The sequence below is a fragment of the Musa acuminata genome, chromosome BXJ3-6 (genome assembly GCF_036884655.1).
Source record: "Musa acuminata AAA Group cultivar baxijiao chromosome BXJ3-6, Cavendish_Baxijiao_AAA, whole genome shotgun sequence".
Lineage (NCBI taxonomy): Eukaryota > Viridiplantae > Streptophyta > Magnoliopsida > Zingiberales > Musaceae > Musa > Musa acuminata.
This window is the reverse complement of record NC_088354.1, coordinates 1,918,066-1,940,086: the sequence shown is the minus strand read 5'-3', so window position 1 is coordinate 1,940,086 and position 22,021 is coordinate 1,918,066. Positions and strand designations below refer to the sequence as shown.

Below are 22,021 nucleotides of genomic sequence, written 5' to 3'. Positions count from 1 at the left end.
TGGGGTTGTTAAGTCTTGACCTAGTTGGGTTTGTTAAGTCTTGATCGTCCCTCTACTATAAAGAATGAATAAACCAAAAGACATAGACATACATAAGCATTAATTATAAACGAAAAGACATAGACATACAAAATGTATTATTTTATCCAATATAATATTTATTTCTGATAAATATAATTATAATTGGTATAGTAAGAATGTGGCATTTCATTCCATTTGGTAAATTGTTGTTGTACACGAACTCATAAAAATTGCATCATTTATTTATGATCCAAAATGCAACAACAAATCAACAAAATCTTTCCTAGAGAAAGGTAAAAAGGAACCAAGACAATTATAGCTCTTGAGCTTCTGACATCAGATCAACCCGTGAAAGCATAAGAGCACATCAACCATCACGGTCGATTCTTTGCAGTGATCATTTCCCCATGTCCATCCTGTTAAGCTCTTATGTTACAAGCTCTGATGAACTTGTCTGAGAAATCCAGGTACTTGGTCCATAGAGGCCTTATCTCCGGAAACGCTATGTCCAACCATGGCTTAGCCCTGCCATTGAAATGGATCACCGCTGCTTTCTCTGCATCTGCTACGGTAGTGTTTTCTTGGTAGCCAAGACCCAGCATGTGCCAGTATGGATCAATGACGTGAACGTGACCATGGAAGGCTATTAATCCTGGAGGCAGAGTGCCCAGTTGCCATAGACTCAAGTCTGATTCTAAGTTCTAAGAACAGTGAATGGCAAAGAAAAAAGGACAATCAAAGCTGTGAGCAGGACAGAAGTTGAAGGAGTAACATTGATAAAAGCTTCAGATGTACCTTTTGTAGCCAGTGATAGTAAGTAACACTGATGTTGGTCTTCCGCCACGCATCGAGATCAAAAACATTCATGCCATACGCCCAAGCACACTCACGAGGGTCGAAGTTCTCAGATATAAATGGGTGGGAGAAGTTCAAATAGTTCTTGAGTCTCTTTGACATCACAAACTTATCCGCGCCTCTGCATGTCTCGACTGCACCATTTACGTTGCCTTGCAGATCGATGTCCCACAGAGGTGAAAGATCAGCTTGGACGACGACGTCGTCGTCGAGAAATACAATCTTGTTAAGGCTAGGAAACAACTGCAGCGCAAGGAACTAAAGACCTCTTAGATATGTATGTCGAAGTGTTCTGACGTGATGAATCGGATAGATATGCTGACCTCGGGCAAATGGATCCTGATGTGGTTCATGACAGAGTGATACTTGGGGCTCAAAGCCTGCAGCTTGGCCGCCACGACGATTGGTTTCTCGCTAACATTTGCGACGATCGCCGACGACCCTCCCCGGAACTGCGACCGCGCAGCCCGGTCCCTCTCCATGGCCTCCATCACCGGGACCCTGCCCCTGGTGAACCAGTCGAAGTGGTGCAGCGCCTTAACCTCGACGACCGCCGGGGCCAGCGGGTGCAGCGAGAACCAGGCCTGCATGGGCGCGTACGTCTTGCGGTCCGTGATCACGTGCAGCACCACCGCGGCCGGCCGGAAGGCGTTGGCCACGAGGGAGGCGGCCACCACCGCGGCGGCCAGCACGTTGTCCGAGGCGAGCACGAAGTGGTACAGCCCGGGGTCCACCAGGGCCGGGACCCGCTCCGGAGCCGGCAGCTGGAGGCGGGCCCCTGCGTTGGTGGAGTGCTCCTGCGCCAGCCGCAGCGCCAGGCAGTGCAGCGGCTTGGGGATGCTGCTCGACGCCACGTGGCGGTACAGGTACTCTTGTATCTTCGCCACCCTCGTCTTCTGCTCCATCAGCGAGACCTGAAAGTCAACAGTCAACGCTCCCAGTTTCCCTTCCTCAACAACCAGTGCTTTGCTCGTACTCACCATCGCCTTGAGCCGCAGGGCAAATGTTTTGGCATCCGATCTGTTACTCTTCATTTCTGCGACGAACGCCTCCAGTGTCTGAGGGACATCCGCCCGAGGCATCGCCTCCTGGATCTCGGCTTCTTCTAACACTTGATATATCTCCTCCGGAACCCTCTGCAAGAGAACATAGTTGGAATCATCTTGTTCTACTATTATGATTATGATTATGAGTATGAGTATGATTTTTCCCCTCTGCTTCAGATGCTTGAAGATGAGACCAAGTGCAGAGCGATTGAAACGTACCACCGAGTCCAGCCTCCTCCACATCCTTGGATCTAATCTCTTACCTATGCACCCTGAGATATGTCCAACAAGCAGAGTACATTGAGAAGGTATTCTAATTAGGATAACATGACCGAAGTAAAAGGTAAAACATGTCGTATCAACAGATAGAATTGATCAAGTAATCAAGCAAACTCATCCATTTTAGGACATCTACCACTGCAGATTGCAATAGCTTCCGAGGAGAGTGAAGTGGAATTTTCAGCTGTCACAATCTCCTCACCCCACCATGCCCAACAAGAGAAATGATGATAGACACTTTCTTTTCTTCGAGCGTCAACTTTTAAGAATTAGAACTTTTTCTTTTTCTTTGTTTTTGGTTGAAGGTCTTTTAGATTGGATGTCACCAGATTCAGCTTGTGACAGGCCAGCAACCTGCTACAGTAAATCATGTTCTTCGATCAGTCGGTAGTGTGTATCACCAGTCCCTATCTGCAGCCTGCCAACTATTCTGAGAGTTGCTTTTGCTTAGGAGTTGGACATGAAGATGTTATATCTTTTGCTGCCTGAACTTAGCATACCCTTCTATCTCTTCGGAAATATATGTTGAATATTATAACTTCAAACATACTCATCGTGTTCTTAGTAACAACTTGTTAGTGAATCCAAGCCTCTTTCCTCATTCAACTACATCTAACTTGATTAATGTGTAGCCGGTGCATGCCCAATGCCATGGGTTCAGCTATGATATGCTTGATCGATCAAATCGAAGTACTTTGGATTTTTGGTTTTGTATCGAGTCTGATGAACTAAAAGTCAGAGAGAATGCATAAACGGTCGCTCGTATAGCATGATAATGGCAGGATCGGAAAGAGAAAGCTCGATCCTCTTGATCTCATTCTGAAACTTGATGATATATGCAAGACAAAGAAGAAAAAGAAAAAGGGTGGAGGGGTAAGAATGGCGATACCTAAAGAAGAGCATCGCGTCTCTCCCTCGATCGTATCCATTGCCGTCAACACAAATATGAATCTGAGCAAGAATGTCAGGAAGAGAAGGGAGTAGATGACCATCTTACAAGAAAGCCTTCTCGACGTAACCTTCACTTTGATGAATTCCCTCACCCCCTTCCCCGGGAACACCGTGACCTGCCTCATGCTCGGCGATATGTAGAGTTGCATGGTGACTTCAAAGACCTCACGACAAAACGAAATCTATTAGCGATAGCCAAATAATGCTCCGTTTGTTCCTTTCGGGAGAACCAGGAGTTGTATCGACACGGGAAGGCCACGAGGTGGAAGAGAGAGGAGAGGTTCTTGGTGACTAATAGGCGACCAGTTCTGGTTGTCGAGGTTGCTATCCACCACCAACCATTGCTTAGCATTTGGACTAATGTTTCCTCCTTTGAAGGGTGCAAACGAAGAACGGGCGGAGAGAAGTCGTTCGAGAAAGGGACGGTGGCTCAGTAGCCTAAAAGACCAGTTTGGTGGGGGGCAATTTCATATTTGAAACTGGGCATTTTTCTGATGAACCAAACACTCATTTGTTCTCACTCCTTTCCCTCGGATCTCATGTCTTGGTTTTGAAGCATGCAAGGGTATACATGATGATATATTAAGAATAGATGAGAAGCTGCTGTCTGTGTATTGATAGTGTGTCATTCTTGGGTTCCTTTGCCTTCAAATGAAGGAGGAGGGAAGTCAAGGAACCTTGGATAAGATCCTTTAGAGAAGACAGCGACTGCCCAACGAGGAGGCTGCAGTGTTTCGATTTTTGATCTTCGACTACTGCATTCAGGTTGAATGAAGATGAACGATGAACTGAAGGTGTAAAGGCATAAGATCCTGCAGCTTCACCTTGTCACATTTATATTAAAGAGTCCTTTGGATGCCTCCTTTTTCCTGGTCGGCGCAATCAGACCATTACTGATAGATAGTTCACATGATTGAGGCATGATCGTGTTTATTTGCAGAGACACTCCTCGTGTGTCTTGCGATAGAAATGGGAGATACTCCTCAGTGGTATTATTCCCTATTAATCAAGTAGGATTCTTCTCCTTCAAATTCATATTCTTTTTTCTTCCCTTTAGTATGTTTAAATTATGTTGTTGCTTTAGAACACAAAATACATGTCTCCTTAGGATTCTCTTTGCATATTATTGTTGTGTAATCTATAGAAATTTAAGTAATATATTCGAGAGAGCGGATGTCTTTGCTTTTATTTTATCATCCAAGAAATATTTGTCTAAATTTATTTTTGTTATTATTCAAGAAATACACTTATCCTTCAAAATCAAAAAAAATTAAATTAAAGTTATATATATATCCATTTTAAGTTTAAAATAGGTAGATACCTATTCACAACTCTTTTTTGTTATTTACAACCCATTTTTAGAAATTTTAATACTTCTAAAATATCCTATTTGCACATAAATACTCATCATCTTTTCATTTTTCGCTTGTTTTTATCTTTCACATCTTTTGGATCTGGACTAGTATAATTATATGTGCAAGAAAAAATGATTATAAGAGAAATAGTAGAGACATTTCTTCTTCGACTTATAATTGAGTCGGGAGTCGATAAGGATAATAATAAAGGGCTCGTGATTGGAAAGATAGAGACGATGATAGAATGATACCTTTACCTTGAATCGGGACTATGATATCGAGAGAGTATCGAACGAGATTAGATGTTAAATAATTTTAAAAAATAATAAAGAAAAATTTATAATCTAGAAATTATAATTAATAAAGTTAAATTTATTATTATTTTTTAAAAATTACTAATAGTAAGGGGTTACCAATAACATAAAAGGGTTTTTGACAAGAGAGTCCACCTTATACTTTTACTAAAATAGATGCTCCAACCAATGGAAACTGAATAGAGGTGGCCACTTGTGGTGAGGTTGACCGTCAACATCCTATTTTGATTTGGGAAACCAATCAAAATTAAAATGATTTGAATGGTTCAGACGACATACTAAGACGAGGAGGAATCTCACCACTACACGAAGGGGCTGATTAATTAAGGAGATATCTTTTGTATACTTAATATCTTAATATTTTTTTGGATCATTAATTAAGATATGAATCACCATTTATTGTATTTAAAATTAGTAAAACCATGGTAGGTGATTAGGTACATCAACCGAGACACAGTACATGGACCCCTCGCTCCGATTGCCTGTCGAGCTTCGATTCGTCGTCGCCGCGTGGAGGGGAAAACGGGCGAAACAAAGACGTGTCTCTCATGGAAACTCCGTTGCTTTAATTCATCGAATTTAGATATATTTGTTTTCCTATATTAAATTAAACCTGTCGAAAGGTTAATATTTATAGTAGTATATAATAATTAATAATTCCTCGAAATAGATAATAATAATAATAATAAAAGAAGGAGAGAGAGAGAGAGAGAGAGAGAGAGAGAGAGAGAGGAGACGAGATAGACGTAAACGGGACTCTTTATCTGATCACCCGCATTTCTTCTCCGTGTCATCGTTCCCCCGAAAAGGGGAAAATTAGATAAGCTCGCGGAAAAGCTCCGAATTGATCCCGAAAGCCCTAATTTCTCCGAGCAGTTGAATTAGATTTCCATCAAGAAGGCGTAGAATCGAGCAGGTACGAGGTTTTCTTCATCGAAGGATCGGTTTTGGGAAGAAGGATTGGATCTTGCGTTGAGCTCTTTCTAGTTTATTGTTTTTCCCTCTGGGGGAGATGGAGAGGCTACGCAGCTAGAAGAAGGGTTTGGGCTGTTTCTTGTTGCCCAAGAAAAGTCCAAAGAAACAGCCCTCGGGTCATGATACGCAAGATATAACTTTTCTTTGACGAGCCCGAGTCGTGATTCCGTTTCTTTGTTGTTTCGCTCCGTCGGGGTTCGTTTCTGGTGGAATTTGGGGGTTGGGGGATGAAGAACGATGCGCAGAAGCATCAGGACGACGGTGCGCCGAGGAACGGCCGGAGCGGCGGCAACGGCTTCTTCTCGGTCCGGTCACTGTCGAATTACATGAGGATCGTGTCGTCGGGTGCGTCCAACGTCGCATCTAACGTGCGTTCCGCGGGGGCGTCCATAGTGTCTTCGATCTCCAATCGCCATGATGATGCAGGCCGCGATCAGGTACCGCTTGCAGCCTTCTGGTCCGGTCCTACTTTGGGATTTTATATGAACTTCTATTTTGCTTTAGTTCAGCTCAAAAATTAGTTGATCCTTGGATTTTACTTTATGCCAGGAAAAAGGAGTAATTTGATCGCACAATTACCTTTCTATGTTTCTTTTCAGAAGGAATTAATATGGCATTATTGAAAGAGAAGTTCATGCTTGTTTTACTTGAGTGGTATAAAAGGTTTCTTCTTTTGTAATCAAATACCCTTTTTCATTTACTGGTATTTTAGCTGGATTTTGCCAGAAGTTAGGTTTTCTCTTGTCACCGTCTCTATGCGCCCTTTACATTGAAGCATAGAGAGAATTTTCTTGGTTGATGTCATGAATTTCTGGTTTCTTTTAGAGATTGCTTTATTAATCAACCCAAAAAGAGATGATGACATGCGGAACCAAGTCGTGTAGTATTTTTATTATCTGGGTTGTCAAGCTTGCATATACTGAATGAATAGTTGTTGACGTGTTACTTCGTGAATAGTGATTAGCTTTTGACCAACGACAGTATCTATTTAGAATCACACAACATAAATTCCACATACTATCCATTTTTTACCTTTCTGATTTGGATTCTTGTAGTGCTTGAATTGATTCGTGCTGTGTGGTTGTCATTATGTATAATCATGGCGATGCTAATTGGCTTTAGTTTTATGGAAAAGTATATCTTCATGCAGCATGGGTATACAGTGTAAAAGTCCATCTGAATGCAATAGCTATTAATAGATTATGCATGCAACATGATCTGAGAAAGTTTTTTCAAATCTAAAAATACAAATTTGTTTTAACTAAGAAAAACTTTACTTGCTATTGGAGATAGCCAGAAATATGTTAAGAACAATATATTCCTTGATTGCTTTGGCAGGATTTAAATCAATCATGCGCACTTGGTAATGCCAGTCGACCTAGTTAATGCAACCATATATATCTCAAATTGAAGTATATTACTTGTGTTTTTTAGTCTTTTTAAAGGTGGTAACAACTTATTAATGCTATTTGGCACTAGATGAGTTATTCTGATTTTTCTTGGTGTTCCTCTATATTGAAAAACCTGGATGTAGGATGAATTTGGCTCATGCAGAAGTATACTTTTTTCTTTTCGAAACTTAATTTCTTTTTTGAAACTTAATTTCTTTTGAAGTAGATGGAACTGATAACTACTGTTTTGTGATCCACAATTAGTACTAAAAGATATCATTTATTTACATACTTCCCGACCATAAACCCACACAAGAATTAGAAGAAACAATCTGTTGATTGTAAATCAAGAAAATATTGAGTTAATAAAGATATGATCTACTAATAGTACTAAAAATAACTATTTTGTAGTTTAAGGTAAATTTTACTTTGAATCGTCTGCTATGGCCTTCTCCTTTTCTTTAGTTTTATGAAATATTAAAATTCACAAGTATTGTGAAGACCGACATAGTTGTCCTTCAGTTATGGAAAACTTGACGTTACTTTTTAAGTTATTATGCTCTACGTTGCATGACCAAAGCACCAGTAATTAGTTGGCGATGCAACTGTTGACAATGCTAGCACAAATGGTTCATAACACATTTAAACATGTTCATGAAACCAAAGTTTGCAGTCTTATGCTGACTGGTGGTGCTGGTCTAGGCTCAGATTGGTACATACCGGTTCGTACCAACAGACCGTATGTTGATATGCCGGTACGTACCAATAGAACCAAAAAATGGTCGAAAATTCTCAGAAAATATCTGAAAAATAAAAAACTAAATTATAGCATTTTAATTATAACTTAAATGCAAATTTAGTTCAATTTCAATAAGAAAATGTTCAAATAAGGAAGGGATAGCAGATTTATCTTTTTTTGGACTTTGAAGAGTAGCTTTATGACACGTTTCGAATGGTTCTTCCATTGATATTGAATCATCTACAAAGATACGAGTTGAAATGTTAGATTATATGTTAAAAAGATTTGAATAGATCAAGTAGACAGCTACAACAAATTGAATATACCTGCTTTTACCATCGAAATGAACGGCGGGCCTCTACAGCCAGTGGATTGAGGTCCTCGATCCTATGAATTTATATATCGATATGGTATATATGTCGGATCCAATCTTGAAATTGCTCCAATGACATAGTGTGCTGATAAACTTTATGTCATTGGTGCATCAACGTGGTGACGGTTATCTCTTGATTATCCTAAACAATACTTATCCGAGGAGCCTCCTGAGGTAAGTATGGTTGTGACATGTATGTGTGGGGAGGTTGGAGAATACCAAAACTTATGTTATCGCCACTGACCTACTGCTCCATATCATAAGAACGTTCAACCTTGAAAAAGAATGATCAACGATCAACCTCAGAGAGTGAGAATGCGTGAGAAGGAGAGTTTAGAAGTTGTGAGAGTGAAAGAGGGGAGGGAGAGGGTTTAAATTAGGTTTCAAAGTGGTCTAAGAGTCAAATTGATCATTGGATCAAGATGAATCATAGCCATTGATCAATATTGATTGAAATTCAATCATTGCTGATCGGTATAACTTGGTAACAGTTAAATTTCGATCGTTTCGCCCAGTACAAAGCTTGTATTGCCCAATACAAACCTCCCTTTTGAATACCGCCCGATACGGGGCGGCGGTCCATGTCTCGGCAGTTTGTTGGATTAGTATGTACTGCCCGTATCGTACTATATTGGGTGGTACAACAGCCCTTGCATGAAACTACCATGGACATCTAATACATTGAGACATTCATGTGCTACCATAAGACTATATCATCTAATTCATCGATTTATCAGAAGTCTTGCTTAGTTCCATTTAACAAAAAAAGGTGAACAGATACTTGATGCTCTTTTAAGGCTTTCTTAGTTAGGACTGGCATTGCTTCCTATTGAATTTGAGCAATTTGAGAATTAGGAAGTGGTAAGAGTGACGTACATTCTACTAATTTTCATATTGTAAAAACTGATATCTAAAAAGAAAGGTTGCATCCAATGTATGTTTATTTTCAGAAGTTGAAGTTATCATCCCCTTTTCTGGGTAATATGTGGTGACATTGCCTAACATCAATATGGAGTTAAAATGTGCATACACTTAAGCACTAATTATTCATGTTTGTGCTCCTTTGCTTTGTTTGTGTAACATGTTAAATGCATATTCGGTACTGGTTAATAATTGATGTTGGTGAAAAGGTGTACTGGGCTGGATTTGATAAATTGGAATGTGAAGGTGGTCATCTTCGGCAAGTTCTTTTGTTGGGTTACAGATCTGGCTTCCAGGTTTGGGATGTTGAGCTGGCAGATGATGTTAGACAGCTGGTATCAAGACATGATGGACCTGTTTCCTTTCTTCAAATGCAAAAGAAATTAATTCCATCAAAATACCGTGAAGATAAGTTTGCAGATGTTCGCCCATTGTTGATTGTTGTTGAAGATAGTTCAGTTACTTTGGATGGCAATGACCCTGATGGGTGTGGTTCTCCTTGTAATAAGTCCAATGGTCATCATGATCTGGGTAGTGATAATCTATTATCTACTTATCTTCGGTTTTATTCTCTAAGGACCCATGATTATGTACATACCTTGAAGTTCAGGGCAGCTGTTTTCTCTGTCAGATGCAGTTCTCGAGTTATTGTGGTTTGTCAAGCTACCCAGGTAGGTATTACTTTTTTTTTAATGCTCAACAAGTTTTAGCTGCACAGATATAGCCTTAATACGACTCATGATGCAGATACATTGTTTAGACGCTGCAACTTTGGAGAGAGAATATACGGTTCTTACTTACCCCATAGTTCCGGCTTGCCCTGGTTCTGGTGGCATAGGTTATGGACCACTGGCAATTGGTACAAGGTGGCTGGCATATAGTGGTAACCCAGTAGCATTTTCAAGCACTGGCCGTGTGAGCCCCCAACACATGTATCCTGCTACAGGTGTGTCCGTGCCACATTCGAATGGTAGTTTGGTAGCAAACTTTGCAAAGGAATCAAGTAAGCAGCTTGCCGCTGGCCTAGTGACACTTGGAGACATGGGATATAAGAAGCTCTCCAAGTATTACTCAGATTTTCTTGTGGACAATAATGGTTCTGGAAAGCAAGGGAATTCCAGCTTGAAACTCAATGGTACTATGAATGGACAACAATCTGATACAGAAAATGCTGGCATGGTATGATGCTGTACTCTGGGTTCAGAATTATGTACTTTTGCAAATATTATAATTCATCTTTGCTCTATGGTCTACCTTTTTAAGCTTGGTAAAAGATTAATATGGGATATGTTTTCCTCTTAATAGGTAGCTATTAGTTTAAAAATTATCTATCCAAAAGTTGAATTGTTTCTCTTTGAATTGATAGGTCATAATTCGAGACATTATTTCTAAGTCAGTCATTGCCCAGTTCAGGGCACATTCAAGTCCTATTTCTGCATTGTGCTTCGACCCTAGTGGAATGTTATTAGTAACAGCTTCTATTCATGGTCACAACATCAACATTTTTGGTGTTGTACCCTCTCCGCGTGGAGGCTCCACAGAGTCTGATATAAAAGGAACATGCATTCATCTTTACAGGTTGCAGCGTGGCATAACGAATGCGGTAATCATTCTTGCAAATTCTTATGTTTCTCTTAATCTTGATCTGTTGACATATAATTTGATAATTTCCTTTGTGCTCTCTATCAGATTATACAGGACATCAGTTTTAGTGATGACAGCAAATGGATAATGATCAGCTCTTCAAGAGGAACCAGTCATTTATTTGCACTCCCTGCATTTGGAGCAACTACGAAACCTCATTTAAATGAGGGTAAATTTGCAAACAGTTGCTATGAATCAGGACATCTACCTTATAGTTCATCATCTTCGAAGCATAGCCACCAGAGCCTTTTTGCATCTGGTACTCCACTCACGTTATCAGCCGTAAGCAGAATAAGGAATGGGAGTAATGGTTTAAAAGGTGCCGTCAGTGGTGCTGCAGCAGCTGCGACAGGCAAGGTCAGTCCTCTTTATGGTGCTATTGCTTCGGCATTCCATAACTGCAAGGGTTCTGGTCTTCAGATTGATATCAGCTCAGTCAGGACAAAATATTATTTGCTTGTATTTGCGCCTTCTGGCTGTATTATACAATATGTGTTGCGGCAATGGATAGGTGAAAATTATGGCATCAGTGTATCTGGCTCAAGTAATGCTTCTTATCAGTCAATACAAGAAGCTGATGGAAGGTTAGATGTTGAGGCGCTTCAGAAATGGGATGTCTGTCATAAGAGAAATAGAAGAGACAGGAGTGACAATGTGGACATATACGGTGATCATGGAAATGACCAGAGTGCTAAAATTTTCCAGAAAGGGCTTAGAAAGGGGACTAGCATCTATCCTGCTGGTAGTGTTGTGGACATGAAAGGGAAGCTTAGTGGTGAAGAAACTCATCATGCATACTTATCGGAGGTAGAGTTGCATGTTCATGAAGCTTGTACCCCACTATGGGCAAAGTCTGAGGTATTTCATGTCTTATGTTGGAGTTTGATTGTTTGCCTGATGGGTTATTTTTCTTCTATTTGATCATGCGTTTTTGTGCCTGCATGAATTTTAACTTGCAGGTTTGCTTTCAAGTGATGATTGATGAGAATATTAAAGAACATAACAGTAGTAATATCCATGGGGAAATTGAGATAGAAAAGATCACAAGCTGTACAATCGAGACTAGATCGAAAGATCTGATTCCAGTTTTTGACTATCTCCAAACTCCCATGTTCCAGCAACCAAGGTCTGGTCTGATTCTGATAACTTTGCCAAAATCATCCATGTTGCAGTTTGAAATGCTCGAGTATTTTTGCTTTGCCCTTATAAGTAATCAGTCCTAATTATATTTTCTTCTATATATATATATATATTCTCTTTCTTGTTTCAGGACAACCGCAACTGTTGTCAACAAATTGGGGTCAATACCGCGCCAGAAATCAGGACTGTTAGAAAGTGGAAGGCTTTCACATAGAAGCAGCAGCAGCTCTCTGGACTGCATATCTGATAATGCCACAATTGCTGAGCTTCCAAATGACATCAGTGGTAATGATTGGAGCCGATCCTTTGCAAATGCCAACAAGGGCTTTGTACATAACACTACAAATAGCCAAAATATAAGAGGTCAGGTCAAGTTTGTAAATGGTAGCGATGACTTGAATTTGGAAGCCCAACTTGACCCGGTAGATAACATGAAGAACCTGAAGATCCAGGACCCACTCTCTGGATATGACAATGGGATCTGTTGAGGTGAATCTTAGCTTTCATTTTTGCATGATTTGAGCCGAATGATGCCCACATGAAGTCTGGCTTAGCTATATTTGTCAATTTATCATCTATTATTTGAGTGTTGTAGTATTTTCTTTCAATGTCCGACATTTTTTACCCTTCATGTAAAACAAAAGAGTGGGTGTCAAGATATTAGGTGTCTACCTGATACTGATTTCGGTAATCTAACGGACTGGTACAATGTGTGCCTGCCAGGCAGTATAACTCATGCAGTCCAGTTTCAAATACTGACCGGTATGGTGTGATACTAGTCCGTTATTGGACTGGTATATACCAGTTGGTATGCTCTGTACTGACTAGTATTTGAAACCTTGGTCAGTGGCATATCATTGTACGGTCCTGCATAAATTGAAACATCATTTATTTTCAGTTTGTCTATTTAGTATTTTAACATGTTGTGTCTTAGAATTTCTGTCAGTATGGTAATCGTCTTACTATTCATTCGTGAACTGTATTCCATACCTTGTTCTGATAATGGCTATTCATTATCCTCTTTACTGTTTGATATTACTAGAGTCCATAGTGAATGAGCTTTCATTATCTGGTTGGCTTTAGGAACTATATGTGAACCACTAATAGTCTAAAAGTAGAGTTAGTTCCTTTCACTTATATGTTTTCATTTTTAAATTCTAGCATTGGGAGATAATTATTCACATTTTCTTTGTAGCATTATGGTTAGGACTCTACGAATTTCCTTGCCACCAAGCTGTTGATTTGTAAACCTTTCATGCCTTATTATTTTGGTTATTGTAGTGTGCTTTATATATATATATATATTTTTCATGTATGTTGCCCTTTGGATGTTTCATTTTCTTCCATGATATATCATGGCGCTAATTGTAAGATTATACTGTCTCAAGGAGCCATTTGTTTGCTTGCGATTTGGACACATCTCTAACTCCCGGTTTTGACGTGTCTTTTACAGTGGAGTTGGGGAAACTTTTAAGAACCGGTGCGATCTCAGGTGTGTAGCAACTATTTTTTAATTGTCCGTGGAGATATAATCTTGTGTTTGTAGACATGTATACGTCTTGTGGAAATGCAAAGCAGAAAGGAATTCAACTCTGAAATGAAAGGTTATGATGTAAGGAAGTTGGGAATTTCATTCTTGGGAATATTTGTACATAACGAATCTTCACATTATATTGCCAATAAGCATCACTAACTTGTAAATACGTCTATCGTTTAGTGTTGGGTATATAAGAATGCAGATATTGATGTGCGTTATGTTGGATTGATCGTGTGATGCTTTCCTTGCCTTTTGTTTTGATTTGAAGTTGGTTGTTTCGCTTTATGATCTCGATTGGATGTCTGAGTGAATTGCATGGATGCAATCCTTGTTTCATGTGTGCTGTGTTGGATTGGCCAATCCGAGCAGGTAATAAGGGATAGATATGATAGATTTCGTAAACAGGTTCATGCATGGAGGAGCCACCACCGATTCAAGATTCAGTTGTGTGAGACACGGCATTCGGACGAAGCTATGGGCTTTCATTGGCTTTTCCCATTTCTCGGAAGCAGCGGAGTCGAGTCTCCGAAAGCTAAACGAGTTCAGAAAGGTCAAAGCGTCTCTTATTACGGAGCTCAAGAGCCGTGTCGACAAGAAATCTATTCACGGTTGCTTACGATCTATTCCACGCGACTTTGACCTTCTCGGAAACCCAAGCGAAGAGAAGTAGTGAGATCTAATAAACTGGAGATGAGAGGTTAAAGTATTTGCATCTACAGCTATTTTTAACCAAACTAAACCAAACAGGACATAATTTGATCTGGAAACGAGGAATCAGTCGATTAAAAATTGGTGCTGCATTGATTAGTTAGATGTTGACTTCATGTGACATCCCAAGATCTCGTTGAACACACAAACAAGAATCGCACGGCTCTCGTAAATTTGTAGCGTTGGTGGCGATGGCACGCATCTCCCATAAGTTGCCCTCATCTGCTACGACGCTACTGTGAGAGCACAGGCTATTCTCTGCGATGGCAGCACTCTCTTCGTCCCTCCTCCTCTTGTTCGCAGCTCATTTTCTCACCACATCCTTCTCTCTAGAACTGAACTTCTACAGGGACTCATGCCCCAGGGCGGAGCTCATCGTGAAAGAGGTGGTGCAAAAGCATTGCCAGAAGGACCCATCAGTCCCTGCCGGCCTTATCCGCTTGCATTTCCATGATTGTTTCATCAAAGTATGTTCTACTTTTCTTACCCATCCAGTAGTTTTTTCTCTTCGGGGAGTTGTGAGATCTGCTTCGCTACAGGGATGTGATGCTTCGGTGCTCGTCGACAGCACCGATTACAATATAGCGGAGAAGGAGGCTCCTCCCAACCTGACACTGAGGGCGTTCGACGTGATCGACGACATCAAGGCTGAAGTGGAGAAGGAATGCCGCGGGGTCGTGTCCTGTGCTGACATATTAGCGCTGGCCGCAAGAGATGGGGTCGCACTGTCAGGGGGAGAGGCGTACCCTCTTCCGACCGGGCGAAGAGATGGGACTGTTTCTTTGATGGAAGATGCTCATTTTCCTGGCCCGTCCTTCTCCGTCCAGGCTGCCCTATCTGCCTTCCAAACGATCAACCTTGATTTGGTAGATCTCACAACACTACTAGGTAAGTTTTAGCTCACCTGAGAGAGATTTGTTTTCATGGCTATCTTACTTCGACTGTCTAAGCTGTTCCACTAAGATTTAGAGTAGAAGTCCAACAAAGAATATAGTACGTCTAGATACTCTCGGTAGGCGCTTGAGTGCATCATCACATGTCATGTGCATGGCATTAATGGCGTACGAGTCTGCGCCCTCATCGGAGAACGGAAACAATGCACCGTCGAAGTCTCACATGGAAGGATGAAAGAAGGGTGCTCATGTTCGGATTAACCCGAGTCGATTTAGGAAGTCCCCAGTAGCTAAACGAGGGCTCGGCCATCAGGCTAGACTGAGATTGGGTGAGTTCTAATCAATTATTATGACCTAATAGATATTATCCATTTATCTGTTGACCTTTGAAGAGTTCGTGGACGATGGAAAAGTCATGTTAGAACAAATCATTTGATCAGAAGATCTCAAGTCAAAAGTAGATGAGATGTTAATTTTGAGATGATACATGGAATGCATCACAACGTCGAAATATTTCGAGTCTCTCACGATAAGGTTGCTCGATCGTTGTAGGGGCTCATAGCATTGGATTGTGCCACTGCGGATTCTTCATCGACAGGCTTTACAACTTCCGCGGTAGCGGTTTAGCTGACCCACACATAGATCCTGGCCTGCTCGATACGCTCCGACACAAATGCCCCTTCGAGGTGGTGGAGATCAAGAACGTGAGCAAAGATCCCAAAGTCTTCATGAACCAAGCAGCAGCTGCCTCCTCCTCGCCTTTCACTTTGAACACCTCTTTCTACCGAGGCTTGCTCGATTACCGGGCGGTGCTGCGCCTCGACCAGAACTTGGCTTTCACCGACTTCACTAGTAGATTGGCTGCATCCTATGTTGATGATCCAAAGCTCTTTCTCGCTCAGTTCTCCAAGTCGATGATCAAACTGGGAAGCGTTGGCGTTTTAACAGGACGAGACGGGGAGATCAGATCAAATTGTCGAAGCATAAACGATGGAACATGAGACGACTCCAAGTTTTCTGTATCGATGCCATATGTAACAACAAGCCTTATTGATTCTCGAGTCACTTCGGCTGATGCTGTACCTCCTTGGATCTTATGGGTGCTAAAAGCTCTTTGCTACTTGGTCGCTTTAGATCCTAAATTCCATCAAATGCCCGTTCATTTTTTGTTTTTATCGTCTATTATTATGATTGTTCGTTGTTACGTAAGGGATTCGGACGCAATCGGAGTCAGTCGTAACCTATGGATGAGGCTGGAATGATTCAACGAAGTTTTTGTTGGGGGCATGTCCGACAAAGTTCCTCTAATCCGTAAGTTACTCGTTTGAAATGCAATCCAGAATGCACGCATGCTGGTCTTCTTACATGATAGATAGAACATGGAGGACATTCGACCCCGGAACCAACCCACTCGCCGTCCCCCGTCGCCGCTCGACGCCTCCGACGGCCGCACCAAGGATGATTGCGGCTTCTCTCCCTATGCCGGAGTCCGGTTCTTCCGGCAGCTCTCCATCTTACAGAGAACCAAGGACGGCCTTGCGCCCAAGTACGTCGAGATAAGCGGCATCCAGCGCGCCTCCCCTGCACACACTCTCTGTGGCCGTGACATCCTCGGCGCCGCCAAGACCGGCTTCGGAAAAATGCAGGAGATCGAGCTCCTGGACTCGTGGATCGAGGCCGGGACATTCGACCCCGGAACCAACCCAGTCGCCGTCCCCCGTCGCCGCTCGACGCCCCCGACGGCCGCACCAAGGATGATGGCGGCTTCTCTCCCTATGCCGGAGTCCGGTTCTTCCGGCAGCTCTCCATCTCACAGAGAACCAAGGACGGCCTTGCGCCCAAGTACGTCGAGATAAGCGACATCCAGCGCGCATCCCCTGCACACACACTCTGGCCGTGACACCCTCGGCGCCGCCGAGACCGGTCACCCTTGGGAAAAATAATTAGTAAGCTTTTTCTTATTAATTTTTTTAGATAAATATTATGTTAATATATTATTTAAATTCTGTTCTGGTCACATTTGATGATGGTGATGATGATGATTTTTTTTTTGTTAGAATAATTTTTATTTTAAAATAAAAAACTAAATATATAAAACGTCTCATACATTCATTTAAACTTAAATACAAACACAGACACAGACATTAGATAAAATAAAACATAACACATAAGATAAAAAAGACTAGACAAAAAAAAAAAAAGATAAACTAAACACAGAAACTAGACAAACTAAAGTACAGCACAAGGTAATGCAAACTGAGGAAGTCCCTGATAGGTTGGTTACCTGGACCATCCGTATGTTACCCAACCCAGGCATCCAATCTAACCTCCCATGCAGTGTGATCATCACAGTCACAAGGCTTGTATGGTGAACCGTCAAAGGGTGTGAGAGTAGTAATGCAGAAACAAGGCTTGAGGTTGGGAGAGAAGGGAGATTATGGTACTCAGACCAACCAGAGAGAAGAGTTAGGGTTTGAACTTCCACCCAAATAACCCGCTAACACTGAATCCGGCGGATACTCCCCCATCGCTTAGACCTCCTCCCCATGCCTCTTGAGATTCCACTTGTCTTTACGTGGAGGAGGCCATACGGACGATTGGTGTCAACAACCTTAAACCGTGGCCTCGGAGCCAATACGATTGGGTTCGGATCCGAATGATTGGAGATCTTCCTGAGCGACCCTTGAGACTATTGGGGTGACCGACTGTCGTTTCCTCTGGAAGGGAACTCCTCGCCTAGGCACGCGGTGAGAGGCGCTCCATCTTCGTCCCTGCACACAGGTAGGGTCGGGAGGCTCGACCCGACCCCTCCGACAATCAAGTCAGCGGATAGTCTTATGAGATTCTCTTTTTTCTCCTCTACTCCTTCTCGAGCCGAACGCGAGGGTTTTTATAGGGAAGTTTATTGTTTCCTGATGTGTCCGCTTGCAGGGGGCAGATCCGTACTTTCGATAGCGTCCGACACCAATGTGGGCGTTGCGTGAAGAACCGGGCTTACGCAGGATGTGGCGTGCCCCGGTCGTCATCCTGGTCTGCCTCGGTCAAGCGCGTCAAGTCAAACCGAGGCACGGATCATTATCTTGGAGGAGCTGATGTCAACGCACGTCCCATCATTATTACCACTATCACGGACAATGAGAATAGCAATTGCACTTCCTTAGACCCATTCATTGTCTGCAAGGGGTTTCAACGAAGCTAAGGAAACACAAATATCTTAAATACACAACTCTCTCTCTCGAAACCACATATCCTTCCGGTGCTACTTCTGGCACACGGGGCCACAAAAAAAAAAAAAAAAACCACTGCGCGACATCGCACCACATTAGTAATTTCCAAGGAAAGAAATAGTACCATAATTCTTCCTCATCATGAAGAATTCATGATTTTTTACACTTATTTTGTTTTTCACTCACAGATTTAATTCCATAATTAGCTCGGTCACACCTACGCCTTCAAAACTAATAAAAGTAAGTATGTATGTTTGGCCAACAACATCAATGATTTTTTACACTTTATTACTATTATTTGGTTATCACTGACAGATTTAATTCCATAATTAGCTCGGTCACACCTACACCTTCGAAACTAATAAAAGTAAGTATATTTGGCAACAACATCAAAATCGTTTCTGTTAATGGTCGGAGAATGATTTCTTTCCACTATATAGCTGCTCAATAATACTCCTTATTCTCTTACAGGATGCCTAACCAAATGGCGGAGGAAGAAGGTGATGTGCCGTGACATTTTTCGTTTTACCCACTGCCCGATGCACCATGTAATTTGTTCTTCTTCCTTCCTCCCTCCCTCCCTCTCGTCTTTCAGGTTCGATTCTGGACGATTCTCCGATCGAGCAAGTTCGGTTGACGGTGCCACCAACCGATGATAATACATTGCAGGCCTTGACGTTTCGAACATGGTTTATCGGAATCCCCATCTGCATCCTTGGGTCCATAATTTCGGCACTATCTGGTTTCCGACAGCAACTCCTTTTCTTGTCACCTACTTGCATCAACATGATCGTGCTCATAGTCGGAAAACTAATGGCTAACACGCTCCCAAACAAAGTGGTAAGGATGCCATGCACAAAGTGGAGTTTCTCGTTGAATCCGGGCCCCTTCAACTTGAAAGAACATGTGGTGACCAACGTGTTGGCCGCTTCAGCTAGTTATCCTTTCGGCTTTGATATATTGTCCATATCCAAAGTCTTCTACCACAAGGATATCCCGTTACTGCCGGCCATGCTGCTCGTGCTATCGATTCAGGTGATTGCTTCTGCTTCTCGTGAAATGTAGTAATTTGTATATTTAAAGAAAAATAATAATATTATTATTTATCCTTTAAAAAAAAAACATAATAATATGGTGATCGAGGTCTTCGATGTTTTAGTTAATTGGTGAAGAACCAAGTATATGATGTATTAACGACTGTCGTAAATGCCTTATGGTGTGTAGTTTCTCGGATTTGGGTTTGCTGGCATATTCATGAAGTTGCTAGTGGACTCGCCCTATATGTGGTGGCCTTCGACTCTAGTAGACGTCTCCTTCTACAGGTTAGGTGGCGTTCCTCTTCTTGTAAACAATGCAAAAGACATGAGACATTTATTTATTTATTTTTTAATTTATTTATTTAACGTGCCTTCGTTGTTTTCACTCGTAGAGCGTTACACGAGCCGGAGAAAAGAGTCAAGGGAAAATTGTCACGATATCAGTTTTTTATCATAGTCATCGTTGCAAGTTTTGCCTACAGCATTGTTCCTGTTTACTTTTTTCCTTCTATCACGGTTCTGTCATTCGTTTGTTGGATATGGAAAGACTCGATAACTGCGCAGCAAATTGGTTCTGGATTCCATGGATTAGGCATCGGGTCCTTTGCGCTAGATTGGATGACCATATCAGGCTACCTAGGCAGTCCTCTGGCAACTCCTACGTATGTGATGGTCAACACGATGGCTGGATTCATTCTTATTCTTTATGTTCTCGTACCATTCACTTATTGGAACAATGGCTACGATGCCAAACGCTTTCCTATTTTTTCATCGGATATTTTTGATGTCGATGGGCAATTATACAATGTGTCTCGGATTTTAGATGAGAAGTCATTCACATTCGACGAAGAAGCATACAATAATTACTCCAAATTATACTTCAGTACCTACCTTATATATTGTTATGGTTTTACCTTGGCTACTTTTTCCTCAAGTATCTCTCATGTTGCTCTCTTCTATGGGAGGTAAGAATCATTAATTTTTTTTATCTCATAAATGTTTTTAGTTTAATATTTTCGATGTTTAGTGTGCTTTTCTGCAATTGAAATGATCGGTTAAGCATAAAATATGTGATATGCTATATGTAATATGAAAAAAACTTTTATGCTATAATTGAAATCAATAACACTAGATTGGTGTCCTTTAAAAAGGGAACTTCGTATGATATGGGCATCGTCTTTAGATTCGAAAATCGTTATCAATATATAAGGAGAATCTAATTCTCCTTATTCTCTCTTTCTATCTTTTCACGGGATCACTTAGATTAATTGATTAAGGAGGTTGAGAGAGAAACTTTAGTCTTTAAAGGTCTTGTCTAATTTATAGACGAGAATAGAGGATTTATGATAAATTATTAAGAGAGTTCCTCCCATTAAGGATATCCCCAAAAGAATCCTACTGTAATATGAATTTCTCAATAACCATATTCAGAATTCAATCATATTCATAATATATCTTATCTAATTATAGTGTTATAATCTTTTCGAATCAAAATTCCCCCCATTTACATGTTAAAAAGTGATTTCTCACTCTCTTGGCATAAGCAGATCAGTATGGCAACAGTTTGCCAAGTCATATCAGAGTCAAAGGCAAGATGTCCACACAAGGTTGATGAAGCAAAATTACGAGTCTATTCCCTCGTGGTGGTTCTACTCTATACTGTTCTCGATGATGGGTTTCGCGATCCTCGTATGTGAAATATTTAGTGAGCAACTTCAACTTCGTTACTGGGGAGTTCTATTAGCTTGTGCCTTGGTGTTTATATTTTTGTTTCCGGAAGGTGTACTTGCAGCCACTGCTAGTTCGGTAAGATGAAACATATGAATATTAAGTCATCCATCGCATGAATGCTAATATCCTAAACATTTTCCCTTTTAACTCATCTTTTTAATATGCTAATTATTGTGTTGTAGGGGTTTTCAGTAAAGCTTTTCTTAGAGATCGTAATTGGGTACTTACATCCTGGTAGACCTATTGCAAATATAGCATTCACAACATATGGTTTTTTTGCACTTTTTATGGCTTTGAACTTTACTAGTATGCTGAAGACATCGCATTATATGAAGATTCCTCCAAAAATAATATTCTTGGTGCAGGTATTTATGGAACATTATGCTATATTCATTCTCATCTAGTGTTACAATAGATTTGAGAATTGCAATATATACATACTTACATACATATCTCGAAATTTGAATTTAATTATATTACTAAATTACGTTTCACCATGTTTCTTTTGCATGTAGATTTTAGGTACCTTACTGTCGTGTGTGATTGGCTTTACTGTTGCATGGTGGTTCTTGCATTCAGTAGAAAATATATGTCATCCGGAATTGTTACCAAAAGGAAGTCCCTGGACATGCCCTACCGAAAGAAGGTTTTTTTCTGTAGGAGTCACATGGGGTGTTATAGGTCCAGCTAAAATGTTTTATCCTCACGGCACATATTCTATTATTTTCGTCTTTTTTATTATCGGACTCCTTGCGCCAGTGCCGGTGTGGATATTATCACGTATATATCCTGAAAAAAAATGGATAAGACTAATTAACTGGCCAGTTATCTTCAGTGTTGGTCACGCCATGCCCCCAGCTACTCCGGTTAACTTTTGGTCATGG

General features: G+C 41.1%; 3 protein-coding genes across 3 annotated transcripts; 2 read left to right on the top strand and 1 right to left on the bottom strand.

Annotated features, from left to right (window-relative positions):
* Positions 1-205: 205 nt before the first annotated feature.
* Positions 206-3,423, bottom strand: LOC103986578 (probable galacturonosyltransferase 12). The gene is made up of 6 exons (XM_009404596.3): positions 3,091-3,423; positions 2,142-2,194; positions 1,857-2,012; positions 1,200-1,790; positions 817-1,119; positions 206-722 (listed from the first exon to the last, which is right to left on the bottom strand). Exons 1-6 carry the CDS (start codon positions 3,299-3,301, stop codon positions 441-443), a joined length of 1,596 nt encoding a protein of 531 aa, XP_009402871.1. The 5' UTR covers positions 3,302-3,423; the 3' UTR covers positions 206-440.
* Positions 3,424-5,567: 2,144 nt separating this feature from the next.
* On the top strand, positions 5,568-13,759 carry LOC103986576 (autophagy-related protein 18f). The gene is made up of 8 exons (XM_009404595.3): positions 5,568-6,233; positions 9,430-9,891; positions 9,968-10,399; positions 10,587-10,823; positions 10,910-11,722; positions 11,824-11,990; positions 12,135-12,493; positions 13,458-13,759. Exons 1-7 carry the CDS (start codon positions 6,024-6,026, stop codon positions 12,490-12,492), a joined length of 2,679 nt encoding a protein of 892 aa, XP_009402870.2. The 5' UTR covers positions 5,568-6,023; the 3' UTR covers position 12,493; positions 13,458-13,759.
* Positions 13,760-14,461: 702 nt separating this feature from the next.
* On the top strand, positions 14,462-16,309 carry LOC135640946 (peroxidase 57-like). The gene is made up of 3 exons (XM_065155828.1): positions 14,462-14,716; positions 14,789-15,137; positions 15,695-16,309. The coding sequence occupies exons 1-3, from the start codon at positions 14,513-14,515 to the stop codon at positions 16,141-16,143; spliced, it is 1,002 nt and encodes a 333-aa protein (XP_065011900.1). The 5' UTR covers positions 14,462-14,512; the 3' UTR covers positions 16,144-16,309.
* The last annotated feature ends 5,712 nt before the right edge of the window (positions 16,310-22,021 follow it).